Raw genomic sequence first — 12,831 nt, 5'->3', positions numbered from 1 at the left:
TCTCGGCCTCCCAAAGTGCTGGGATTACAGGCTTGAGCCACCGCGCCCGGCCTTGCCCCTCCCATTCTAAGGAACGATCAGAGGGAAGATCAGAGGTCACTGAATACGTCCTTTGATGTTCAGTGTTGGTCTCCAGCCGTGTCTTCCATCTGGAGACATCTTTCTGTTGAGAGTGATCTATGTGGATTCAAAGCTTTTATTAATGTGTTTTTTATGTTTTATCTTTTTCCTTTACTGTCTAAATAAGTTTAAAAGGCTTCTTGACAAAGTAAAAGACAGGAGCTTAATTATTAAAATGAACTGTAGTAGTATGTCATAAAGGTTCCCAGAAAACTTGTGATAAATACTTTGATAGCTTCCTAGAAGTTGGAGAATTAATTCACCTTGGGAAAATATGAGACTAAAATATTTCTTTATTCATTTCTGCCTGGAGTCAGGTGCCTCAAACTAGTAGTTTTGTAATTTTGTCTGAATTCCCTAGGAATGTGACAGATAATTTATTTCTTAATTCTTAGCACTTTCTTTTTTTTTTACTTATAGTAGGAAGAAGTGAGTTAATTTCTAAATTAGTGATATTTATTAAGGTCCTACTCTTTGCCTAGCCCTGGTCTAAGCACTGTGGTAAAATGATCTAGATCAAGTCCTCCTACAAGTGAAAGAACTGACAGTGAATGAATAAATGCATAGTGTCTCTAGTGGAAGTACTGTGAAGACAAATCAAGTAGATTAAGGGCAAAGAGAATTAATTATCATTGGCCAGGCAGCTGGTATTCCAGATTGGTGGCCAGGGAGAGCTTCTCTGGGGAGGTGACACTTGGTAGAGACCAGAATAAGGTAGCAGAACGAGGCAAGTGGAGATAAGAGGGTTTGTGCTCTATTTAGAAGGAAGAGTAAGTACAAGGTGCTGAGGCAGCTACAGGCTTGCGGTGTTTGGGGAACAGGAGGGTGGTGAGCCTGGAACAGCACATGAGACAGAGAGTGATAGGATGGAGACTGAAGAGAGGCAGGAGCCAAATTCATGCAGTTTGAATTTTACTGGACATAGTGGGAAGCCTATGGATTTTGAATAAGAGTGAGAGTGATGTAATTTGAGTTGTGTTTTGTAACTATCACTGTGGCTGCTGGGGTGGTGGTTCTTGTTCTCTCTCTCTCTCTTTTTTTTTTTTTTTGTATTTGAGACGGAGTCTCACTCTGTCGCCCAGGCTGGAGTGCAGTGGTGCTATCTTGGCTCACTACAAGCTCTGCCTCCCGGGTTCACGCCATTCTCCTGCCTTAGCCCGCCAAGGGCTGGGACTACAAGCACCCGCCACCATGCCCGGCTAATTTTTTGTATTTTTTAGTAGAGACGGGGTTTCACCGTGTTAGCCAGGATGGTCTCGATCTCCTGACTTCGTGATCTGCCCACCTTGGCCTCCCAAAGTGCTGGGATTACAGGCATGAGCCACTGCGCCCGGCCTTTTTTTTTTTTTTTTTTTTTTTTTTTGCTAGGAAGCCAAGAGCAGAAGCAGTGAGAGAGGGTTTAGGAGGATGTTGTGTTAATTTAGGTGGGAATGGAAGGTGGCTAGACCAAGGTGGTAACAGTGGAGTTTGAGAGAAGTGGTTGGAATTGATGTTACGTTGATGGTAGAGCTCACAGGATTTGCTGGTGGATGGGTAAGGGGTATGAGGAGTCAAGCATACTGTGTAAGATGAGTGAAGCATGGGCCTTATCAATGAGCTCTGTTTGGGACATGGTGCATTGGAGATGTTCATTAGACTCCAAGAGGAGGTGCTTAGTGGACTTCAGATCAGGGCAGAGTCTAGAGCCAGGACAGAGACTTTGGAGGCATCAGCATGTAGTATTTAAATCTGTATACTAGATGAGTGTCTAGGGGCTGAGTGAAGATAGAGAACACCTCGTTGACATTTAGAGATTGGGAAGAGAAGGAGCAGCAAAGAGAAATGGGAAAGAGTGACTAGTAAGTGAAGAAGAAACCCAGGGGCATCTGGCAACTTGAAAGATAACAGAAATTTTAAAAAGAAGAAAATGATTAACTGAGTGTGAAGAGGTTGGTAATACAGGACCTGGAATTGAATAACTGGATTTGCAAAAACAGAGGTCATTGACAACTTTAAGAATTATTCCTTTTTGGAATAGAGGGGATGAAAATCTCATTAGATTTGAGAAAGAACCAAAAAGTGAGAAGTGGTGACTATGAAATGGACAATTCTTTCAAGTGAGTAAAATAGCTAGTTTGATAAAACCAATTCCTTCCCCATTTTTAAATTTCAGTAAAACTAACACTCAGCAACAGCTGTGTAGACATATCAGAAAATTATGTAACTGGAATATAAAAGAAGCCTGTTTATTGACTTTGCCTTACATTTGCATATATTTACCCCAGTTTTCTAGATCTGTGTGTAAAATACTGAACTATCATTGTTGGTATTTACAGTGATTTTTGAAATACATAAGCCATTACAAAATAACTTAGTATATTGATATGTGGTTCAGAAATATCTTTCATATAATTTATCTTAGTTCCTATAGTAAGATCCTCATTCATCAGTTATTCCCTAAGTTCATTAGTCTTTTTTCTAGCAGGCAACTTGGTTAATGTCTTTAAAGTAGCTTTTATTTAAGAAAAGTTTTGTTTCAAACCGTGGTTGAAGTAAATGTACCAAAATTTTCTGTAGCAGCTTTTTGTAAAACGTAGTCTGTTTTTCCACTAGGGGGTGCAATAGGGATGAGAATGGAGTTCTGCATTCCCATGGCTCCATTTTGTGCCATGATGAAGTGTGGCAATGGATGTTTGTTTTAATTCCTGGAGATAAACCCTCAAGAATAAAAGAACATGATGGCAAGACAGTTTTGCTTTATGTTCTTCCCCCCAAAATTCATAGTATAATTAAAAGGCAATAAATATAAATAAAAATCAATAGCATTCCCTAGACCAGTAATGTCAGAAGAGTAGACAGGAGCAAATGTAATATTCACAGTAGCAAGAGAAACCACTAAGTACCTATAAATAAACCTAAGAAAAATATATAAAGCTTTTATGGAGAAAATGATAAAGCTATTGAAGGAGGTCAAAGAAAACCTCAGTAAATGGAGACATATACTATGCTCATGGGTGGGAAGATAGGGCATGTTGGTTTTCTCCAAATTTACTGATTCTGTGAATCCCATTTAAAATCTCAACAGGTGATTATAGGTTAATGAGGATATCCGAATGATAAATTTTTGTAACTGTTTTATGTAGAAAAACAATATTGCATAGACCGTTTTATGCAAACTATTTTTTTCAGTGGGAGGGAAAGAGGGACTATTTTTCGTATTCAATATATAACCTGTACATACAAATAGTAAAATGAGAATAGTCTATCCCTCAGGCCATAGAACTTTCAGTTCCTCAAATGCACACGTTTTCTTTTGTCACTGGACCTTTACTTATCTGTTTCCTTAGCTCCCCTTTGACCACTTTGACTAAGTCCTTTTTGCCTAACACTGCTTATCCTTGAAGTTTCTGAGATGCTTTTCCCTCTGAGAAATTTTCCCTTGCTAGGCTTGTATCCTTATTATCTACCTCTGTCAGAGTGTCTCTATCAGAGGGCCTCTATCACAAGCAAGACCTGTGCAAATACCTGACAATGCCTTCTCCCTCTTCTGCAGGTGAGGGAGTTCAATGGTCAGCACTTTATTTTGGAGGAAGCAATTACAGGGGATTTTGCTTTGGTGAAAGCCTGGAAGGCGGACCGAGCAGGAAACGTGATTTTCAGGTATTGTGATAGTTTTAAAAACACTCGTACATATCAGCAACTCTATATTTTCTAAATTACGATTACAAAAATGGACATCAGAGCAAATTTGCAGTTTAAAAATGTATTTCGGAAATGGCCCAAGATCATACATGCCCATGTGTATTGCACATATATAGGTGTGTGCAGGGCTGCTGGTATGTCCACTTGTGGGAGTCTGTTTGGACTGGTTGATATCCATGTTGCACTGCTTGTTAAATATTTGAAGTTATATGCCCTTTTATATAGGCTCGTCCAATTGTTTTTCTTCTTGTGTATTTTAGTTGCCAAGACCAGTTACATGTTTAGAGAATATGACATCATACAATTTAATTTAATCGATACTCTAATTTACATGTGTTGTCTTAAAATGTCAAAGTTAATTTGATATTTTGAAAGGATACTGCTAATAATCTTTGGGGTCAGTCCTTCAGTCCTTTTAGTGTCTTCTAGGAAATGCTTACAAAGGTCCTATCTGAAAAATTGGTTAACCTTTATAATACTAAATTTTCAATCCTCACTCTCTGGTTAGTGACAGACTTTATAGATTTTAAAATCTTTTGGTTATTCTAAGCATAGTAAGTATTTATTTCCTGGATTTGTAGATTTATATAGTTGTTTTTTGAGGATTATGAAACCTTCGAGTGTACACTTTAGAGTTTTCCAAACTGTTTGATCTTGAAGACTTCACGTATCAGATTACAGAAATCATTGTTTTGGTCATTTATCATTTGCTGCTTTCGATTAACAATTTTTAAATCTTTAGCAAATGCAGTTTTGGTGCAATCACAATTAAGTTCTCAGTGATACCCTCATACCGCTTTTTATTTCTGAAGGACTTACGAGATATTAATGCTCCTTGATTTCTTTAATCTAGTCAGTGTTTTAAAGTACAACTAATTTTGGCAATAACAGGAGACATTTTACATCATCTTTACCTTATGTGACACGTTTGTGTAATATTTACAAATGCTTAGTTGCTTTTTTAAAAATATTAACAAAATTGTATACTACAAAGCAGAAAGGAATTATTGAAAATATTCCCACATTTAGTCTGTGCTACAGTGCCTGGCTCTGGTATTTAAAGGCTGCACAAGGGCTATTCTAGGCACTGACTTTATGCTGGTGGTTAATGAGTTCTGGTCTGAAATGAAAGCTTGCATCACCAATGATCAAGTGACCTTAGGACTGACTTCATATTTAGTGGGACAGCTGGAACAGAAGTCTGTCTAGGTTATTCAAGTGAGGGACTTGGGATTCCTTTGCCTCTGACCATTCTGCCCTTGGAGCTTTTGATGCCTGGATGTCTGGTGGGATCTAACCCAGCAACTTGTGAAAGTTCACGAGGGCTCCTTTCTCAAGGATGCTCCTATTCCTATACTAATTCTTCAATCTGAGCAAAAGAAATATTGGTGGCTCAAAAGAGCTAGTAAAACATAGCTGTGACTTACTTCCTTCTACCAAAGAAATTCTGCCGTCAACCTATATTCCCAGAGACAAAAAGTATATTTTAATTTTTATCATTAGGGGAACTGTATTGAGGAACATCAGAGTGCAAAACCATCAGCAAAATTGGCACCTCTTCGAAATTTTTACACCTCAAAGTCTGATGTGGGTGTTGTACTTTCAAAAACTTCATCAGAAAATGATTCTCCAGAATTATCTTTATAGGTGACTCACAAATTATCAATGAATGTTTCATTTAGTTTCAGCAATAGGCTTCTTCTCTTCAATAGAGAATGTAATTACTATACCTTCTCATGTGAAGCATTTGCTACTTTTCCTTTATTGATATTTTAATGAAAGCAACTGGTTGAACGAAATATTTAACTAATAGGGACAAAGCATACTTGTTAAAAGATTAAGGGAAATTAACTTCAAATAAAATATTTATTAATATTCTTTTTTTGTTGTGGCTATATGTTGAATGTGAAAAAATAGTTCCTCTTTCCCTCAATCCTGTTCAAAACAAAACTATATACATTGAATAAAGTAGTTATGATTTTTTAAAATTTATGAGATATTTATGAAACTTTATTAATGGAAAATATGATACACTCTTTTTGGAAAGATTCTTAGATTCTTAGTTCATAGAAATTCTAATCTATAAACCCTTAAAGGTGACAGAGATGTTTAGTTTTGGTCTTTTCCCCCCAACTTTCTTTTCTCCTCCACCCCTGATGTAGGAAAAGTGCAAGAAATTTCAACCTGCCAATGTGCAAAGCTGCAGACACCACAGTGGTAGAGGTAAGAGGTTATTTTTGAATTCTTGGTGTTAATTATTTAACTTGATGTTAAGTATTAATTCAATAAAAAGTACCACAGTTCATTTGTTTTCTGGATAACAATGACAGATTTTTTTTGTTTTGTTTTGGAAGTGGATCCATTCTATCTGAATATATAATAGTTAAAATTTTGCTGTAACTTCAGCTTTCTGGTTAGGGTCTCACTAGAATGCTCTCTTTGGGAATCAAGCAATAGGACCAGCTTATAAAAGTCCTTTGATCCTTAAATGAAATAGATCTCCTTGAGTGAAATCCCAAGATGAATTTATGTATGTGGAATCCCTGGAAAATAGTAAATGTGTCAGAAGAAGTTCATGATCTTACTGTGATAGATTTTGTGACTTTAAGGGAAGAGCGTTGCACAAATAACTACTTTGAGGTGGTTCCATTCAGAGCATATTCAGGCACTGACTGTCCTTTGAGTATCTCAGTATTTGGAAGAGGCTTGAATAATTCTGTAGCCTTCCCAGGCTTAAGGATCCAGGGCAGAAACAGGGGCTTATACCAAAACTGTGCCATTTTGGTTGTAATATATTGAACCTCAAAGAAGACTTCAGATGGTTCTCAACTTGAGGCCTTGAGGATCAACTTGGAACCGAATTTCGTGGGAGTTTGAGATAGTTTTTCCTTGGGAGGACTTTATAGGACCCCTATTGGGATCTGGAATTGAAAATACATAGGTTCCTTAGTGATTTTTCTCATGATGGCAGGTGTTGTATGTGGTATCTTTTGATTCATTTATACAAGTTTAAGGTAATGTTTCATGAAGTCAGTACAGTGTATTTTGAAACAATCAAATGTTAGAGTTTTGTTCCTTTCTTGGAAAAAGAAGTGTGCTATTTTTAAAGTGCTGAGGTATATGTTACTTTCAACCGACACGTGGGGGTTCCTTTTGCAATGGCTTTACATTTTCTGCCTTTAAAATGGATAATGTGGCTTACACTTTCTGTGTAACCTGTCTTTAATTTATTCATCCATCTTAATGACCTGTCTGTGGCACACAACTTTAGTGTTACTGAAAAAAGACCTACAGCATAGCTTAAAATAATCAATATTTTTATACCCTGTTGACTTCCTGTATTTCTGTAAAACTGTCAGAAACCAGTATTTCTTCCCAGAGTACAGAGGGGCATTATGCATTATCCTGGGTGAAGTTCTTTTTAAAATTTTTCCTGTTATAATCTGATTCTTTTCAGTTCATCTCATTTCTTACAAGAGCAGAAAATAACCTTGTGTTGAAGAATCATTGTAGGTATTAGGAAAGAGAGACTCTTTTGGCCTAAGGAGAGAAAATGCTTTAACTGAGCCTACAAATGTAATAAAGCCTGCCCTTCTGTGTCCTGGAACAGACATCTCTGATGGATCACAGAATGCTTTCCTGGTAGGCCAAGACACACATTAGGGTCTCTTTCAATACAGTGATGTGGGCAACCACTCCTAATTCACTACACTTTCCAGTATGGTAGCCACTAGCCACATGTGACTTGTAAAATTAAAATTATGGCATGGTGGCTCAGACCTGTTATCCCAGCACTTTGGAAGGCTGAGGCAGGTGGATCGCTTGAGCCCAGATGTTGGAGGGCAACATGGTGAAACCCTGTGTCTACAAAAAATTTAAAAATTAGCCAGATGTGGTGGCATGTGCGTGAGTCCCAGCTACCCGGGAGCTGAGGTGTGAGGATCGCCTGAGTCCAGGAGGTCAAGGCTGCAGTGAGCTGTGACTGTGCCACTGTGCTCCAGACTGGGCCACAGAGTGAGACCCTGTCTCAAAAAAAAAAAAAAAAAAAATTGACTGAGAAATTGAATTTACATTTATAATAGTCCCATATCAAGTAAAGCTACATGTGGCTAGTGATTACTGTATTGATCAGCACAAGTAAACATTATCATTGCAGGAAGTTTTATTGGACAAAGCTGGATTAGAAGGATCAAGAATAATCTGTTATACTAGTTCAGGAACATAAGCAAAACAGCTCTTTGGACTATAGGATTATTGTAAACCTACGCCTGACACCTGTTCATAGTAGAAACATATAGTATACATAGTAGAAACATGACCATAGATTGAATTGTAAGAACTGTGCTCTCGAAAGTGGAAAATAATTTAGAATTGGAGTTAGTGCCTAGATTGGGCATTTTCTGATATGAAGTCTGATTTGGCTTTGTGACTTGTATTTTGAGTCCAGTGAGTACCCTGGACCTCTAGCCCCCTGCACTGGCCTCCAGGTTTCTATGACTTTTCAAGCCCTATCTTGCTTTCTTTTATGGGGGTCATAGTGGGATGGATGATTATGAGCTAGTCTCTAAAGTGCAACATTTAAGAGGAATCTTCAGAGATCATTAAGTTAACTGCATATTCTTCTGCATGCAAAATGCTAATAATGTTAGCTACTATTCAAGCATTTACTATGTGTCGGTCACTACCGTATTCCTTATGTGCATTATTTTAAATTCTCACAATAGTCTTATGAGATAGGAATAATAATTATCTTTATTTTAGAGGTGATGACTTAAAGGCATAGAGAAGTTAAGTTATATACCCCATATCCCACAGCTTAGGTGGAACCAGGATAGACCCACAGAGAAACTGATTCCAGGGTGTCTACTCTTTTCCATTATGTTATGAAATGCTTCCATATTATCTATCAATGGGTGCTTTAAACTCTTGGAAGATATCTCCAGAAGTAGCCCATTTGAATGCTAACTATTAGATACAAGCAAATAAGGAGGTTTTTTTTTTTTTTTTTTCCCCAGCTTATTTTTCTGTCCCAGACCTTCCTTGACAATTATTTCAGTTGTAGTCTTTTTTTTTTTTCTTCCAGTACCGTCTACCTTAGAGATGTCTTTGAGAAAGGCATCATCCTGTGTTCAGTGGCCCCGTGCATTCATTCAGTCTTTCTCTTGAACTCTTTTCATTCTGTTGTCTAGCCTCTTTGACCTTTAAGCTTTTTACGTATTTCTCTAAATGTGGTGACTGAATGTCTGTTTTAGTACTATAGTATCTTAAGCAGTGGGAGGCATAACCAGCGTGACTACACCCTATATAACATAGTCAATGGCGTCTTTTTTTTTTTTTTTTTTTAAATAAAAAACTCTTAGCTCATCTTCTTTCTTTTGAATTGTAGAATCTGGATTAGAGCTTGTCTCTTAAAGCTCTATGCCAGCATCTTCACACTCCACAGTGCTGTATATTCTCAACCTTTCTTCTCCCTGGTGATTTGAGTTTTGACTTGAGTTTTAGGGAAGATAGAACTATAAATATTTAAAGTACTAATAATGATTCCCTTAGGCATCTTAAATTTGTTTTGGATTTGGAAGCAGGGTGGCAAAGAAACATACCTCTTGCTTTTCTGTTTATAATTTTTAAATTATATAATTTACAGCAAGTGTTTTACATCGAGAAGTAAATAAGTATGTTTATTTCTAGACTCTGCAAAAGGGAAACATTAGTCCTTTTTGGCAAAGTTTTTTTTCAGATGTGTTCTAGACCAAGGGCCCCCAACCCTCAGGCCATGGACCTGTACAGGAACTGGGCTGCAGAGCAGGAGATGAGTGGTGGGTGAGTGAACATTACTGCCTGAGCTCTGCCTCCTGTTAGATCAGCCCTGGCATTAGATTCTCATAGGAGTGGGAACCCTATTATGAACTGTGCATGTGAGGGATCTAGGTTGCTCGCCCTTATGAGAATCTAACGCCTGATGATCTGAGGTGGAACAGTTTCATCCCAAAACCACGCCCCCGCCCAACCTCCGTCTGTGGAAAAAGTGTCTTCCACAAAACTGATCCCTAGTACCAGCCAAAAAAGTTGGACCACTTTTCTAGACAAACTTATGAGTTGTATAAAACCATAGAGGTGATCACTTATGTGTGTTTTTAACAAAACCAATATGAACATTACATTCATATTTATTTAAATGTGCAGCTATTTGCATGCTTCCCCACAAAGCTGTGACACAGTTGATGCTGGCTGTATCTTCCTACCCTTCTTATAGACCTGGGTAGCTACTTGGGAAAAATAGTGCACATGGGCACATATTGCCACACATGCCAGAGAGATGTTTCTCTTTTCAGTCCAGACAGTGTTATTTCTGGACCTCCCTCTCTTTGAGTGAGGGTGAAGTCTTCCCTGATAAGCTTTACAAGTTCAAGTGCAAAACCAGCCAGGGAATGACTCTTGGGTGTTGCCTTCCATGTGTATGACAAGGAGTAGCAAGGACTCTTGAGTCTTCCAAAGGGAACTAATTGGGCTGTTTCTCAGGAGGAATCCTGTTATTGTGTTCAGCTTTCAACTCCCTATGAGCCCCCCTGCTAGTCTTCTGTGTGCATAAGCTACCATCCAAGTTTCTCTGGAAATGACCTATTTCTATTTTTTTTTTTTGAAGGAGCCTATAATAGAAAACCAATGGGGAGGGATGAGAGTGCTTCACTCAGGAAACTGTTGATGCTTTGTCTCCTGCAAGCAGCCTGGCATGCACGTGCTGTCAGAAAAGGTTGTCTGACTCAGCCACTGAAGCTGCTGAGGCTGCCTGTGACTGAAATAACCTCGCTGCTGTGGATTTCTTTGTGCTGTCAGGCTTGTGCCGTGGCTAGTTTACAAGACAGCAAAGGTTTACCCAAGGCTCTTTCAACTATTTTAGTTAACTTCAGCTTTCAGTCAAAATAAGTATATTTATCATGACATAAATATACTTACTTTTATTGTATTTATATTATGGTGTGTTTGCCTGTAAAAGAATTGTTTAGATGATACGATATTTGGTGCACACAAATATTTACTATAGCCTGTGTGGTTTATGAAGTACAATATAAACTGAATATCGGTGAACCCATCTAATATAAGAATTAGAGGTTAATGGACATATAGAAAATTATTTTCAAAAGTGATATCCTAAGACCTATATTTATAAGAGCCAGGCTTCAGGGAGCTGCATCTTCTGTGTTCTGTACCAGTGCCTGGCATGTGGCATCGTTTTAAAATTTTTAAATTTTTGTGGGTATATAGTAGGTGTATATATTTATGATTATTGGGCTGTTCAGATTTTTAATTTCTTTCTGGTTCAATCTTGATAGGTTATATATGGCTAGGAATTTATTCATTTCTTCTAGATTTTCCAATTTATTGGCATATAGTTGCTCCTAGTAGCCACTAATGATTCTTTGAATTTCTTACCAGTAGTAATGACCCCTTTTTCATCTCTCATTTTATTTGGGTCTTCACCTCCACCCCCACCCCCACCTTTGTTAGTCTGGCTAAAGGTTTGCCAATTTTGTTTATCTTCTCAAAATACCAACTTTTTGTTTCATTGTTCTTTTGTATTTTCTTCATTTCAAATTTATTTCTGCTCTGATCTGAATTTCTTTTACTAGTTTTGGGTTTGGTTTGCTCTTTTCTAGTTCTTTAAGTTACATCATTAGGTTATTTCTTTTTCTTTTTTGATGCAGGCACTTATAGCTATAAATTTTCCTCTTAGTAATTTTTATCTGATGAAATGTTCTATAGCTCTCTATTAGGTTCATTCTATAGTGCAGATTAAGTCCTATGTCTCTGAATTTTCTTCCCGAGAAATTTTCTTCCCGAGAAAGCTGAAAATGGGGTGTGGAAGTCTCCAGCTGTTGTATTTTAATCTGTCTCTCTTTAGCTCTAATAATACTTGCTCTATGTGTCTGGCTGTCCCAGTGTTGGGTGCATATATATTTATAATCATTGTATCCTCTTGCTGAATTGACCCCTTTATCATTATATAATAAGCTTCTTTGTCTCTTCTTACAGTTTTTCTCTTGAAATCTATTTTGTCTGATATAAGTATAGCTACTCCTGTTTTGTTTTGTTTTGTTTTTTGGGGGTTTCCATTGGCATGGGATATATTTTTCCATCCCTTTATTTTTGATCTCTGTGTATCTTTATAGGTGAAGCATGTCACTTGTAGACAACAGACCACTGGGTCTTATTTTTTTCATCCATTCAGCTACTGTGTCTTATTGGAGAATTTAGTCCATTTACAGTCAATGTTATTATTGATAAGTAGGGACTTATTCTTGCCATTTTGTTTTTTTGTTTTATGGTTGTTTTGTGGTCTTCTTTCTTTCCTTCCTTCCTGTCTTCCTTCTAGTGAAGGTGATTTTTCTCTGGGGTGCTTTGATTTCTTGCTTTTTATTTTTTATGTGTCTGTTGTGTTTTTTTTTATTTGATGTTGGCATGAAACTTGAAAAGACTGTCTTATAACCCAGTATTTTAAACTGATGAAAACTTAACATTAATTGCATAAACAAATGAGCAAAAAGAAAACTAATACAAACTACGCTTTTTTTTTTCTTCTTGAGACAGAATTTTGCTGTTCTTGCCCAGGCTGGAGTGCAGTGGCAAGATCTCGGCTCACTGCAACCTCTGCCTCCTGGGTTCAAGCGATTTTCCTGCCTCAACCTCCTGAGTAGCTGGGATTACAGGTGCGCCACCACTAATTTTTTTGTATTTTTAGTAGAGACAGGGTTTCATCATGTTGGCCAGCTGGTCTCGAACTCCCGACCTCAGGTGATCCACCCACCTCGGCCTCCCAAAGTGCAGGGATTACAGGCATGAGCCACTGTGTCCAGCCAAAACTCTACACTTTTACTTCATCACTATGCTTTTTAATTTTTTGTTTCTCTTAATTTCTTATTGTGCTATGTCTTGAAGTTATTGTAGTTATTCTAATTGGTTCTTTATTTAGTCTTTATGCTTAAGAGTGTTTACACACCACAGTTACAATGTTATATTAATAATATCCTGTGT

The 12,831-nt window shown here is 37.5% G+C and overlaps 1 protein-coding gene across 3 annotated transcripts in view; it reads left to right on the top strand.

Annotated features, from left to right (window-relative positions):
• Positions 1 to 12,831, top strand: part of OXCT1 (3-oxoacid CoA-transferase 1) — a 146,611-nt gene that overhangs the window by 23,418 nt on the left and 110,362 nt on the right. For all 3 annotated transcript variants that reach the window (XR_007726391.1, XM_050793457.1, XM_050793458.1), the window contains exons 6-7: positions 3,653 to 3,759; positions 5,964 to 6,024. Coding sequence is in view for 2 of the 3 variants with exons in the window: in XM_050793457.1 (XP_050649414.1) it covers positions 3,653 to 3,759; positions 5,964 to 6,024 (168 nt within the window). In the remaining variant the exon portion in view is untranslated. The remainder of the gene's footprint in view (positions 1 to 3,652; positions 3,760 to 5,963; positions 6,025 to 12,831) is intronic.

Source organism: Macaca thibetana, chromosome 6, assembly GCF_024542745.1.
Source record: "Macaca thibetana thibetana isolate TM-01 chromosome 6, ASM2454274v1, whole genome shotgun sequence".
Taxonomy (NCBI): domain Eukaryota; kingdom Metazoa; phylum Chordata; class Mammalia; order Primates; family Cercopithecidae; genus Macaca; species Macaca thibetana.
The sequence above is the reverse complement of the archived record's forward strand: the minus strand, read 5'-3'. Positions and strand labels throughout refer to the sequence as shown.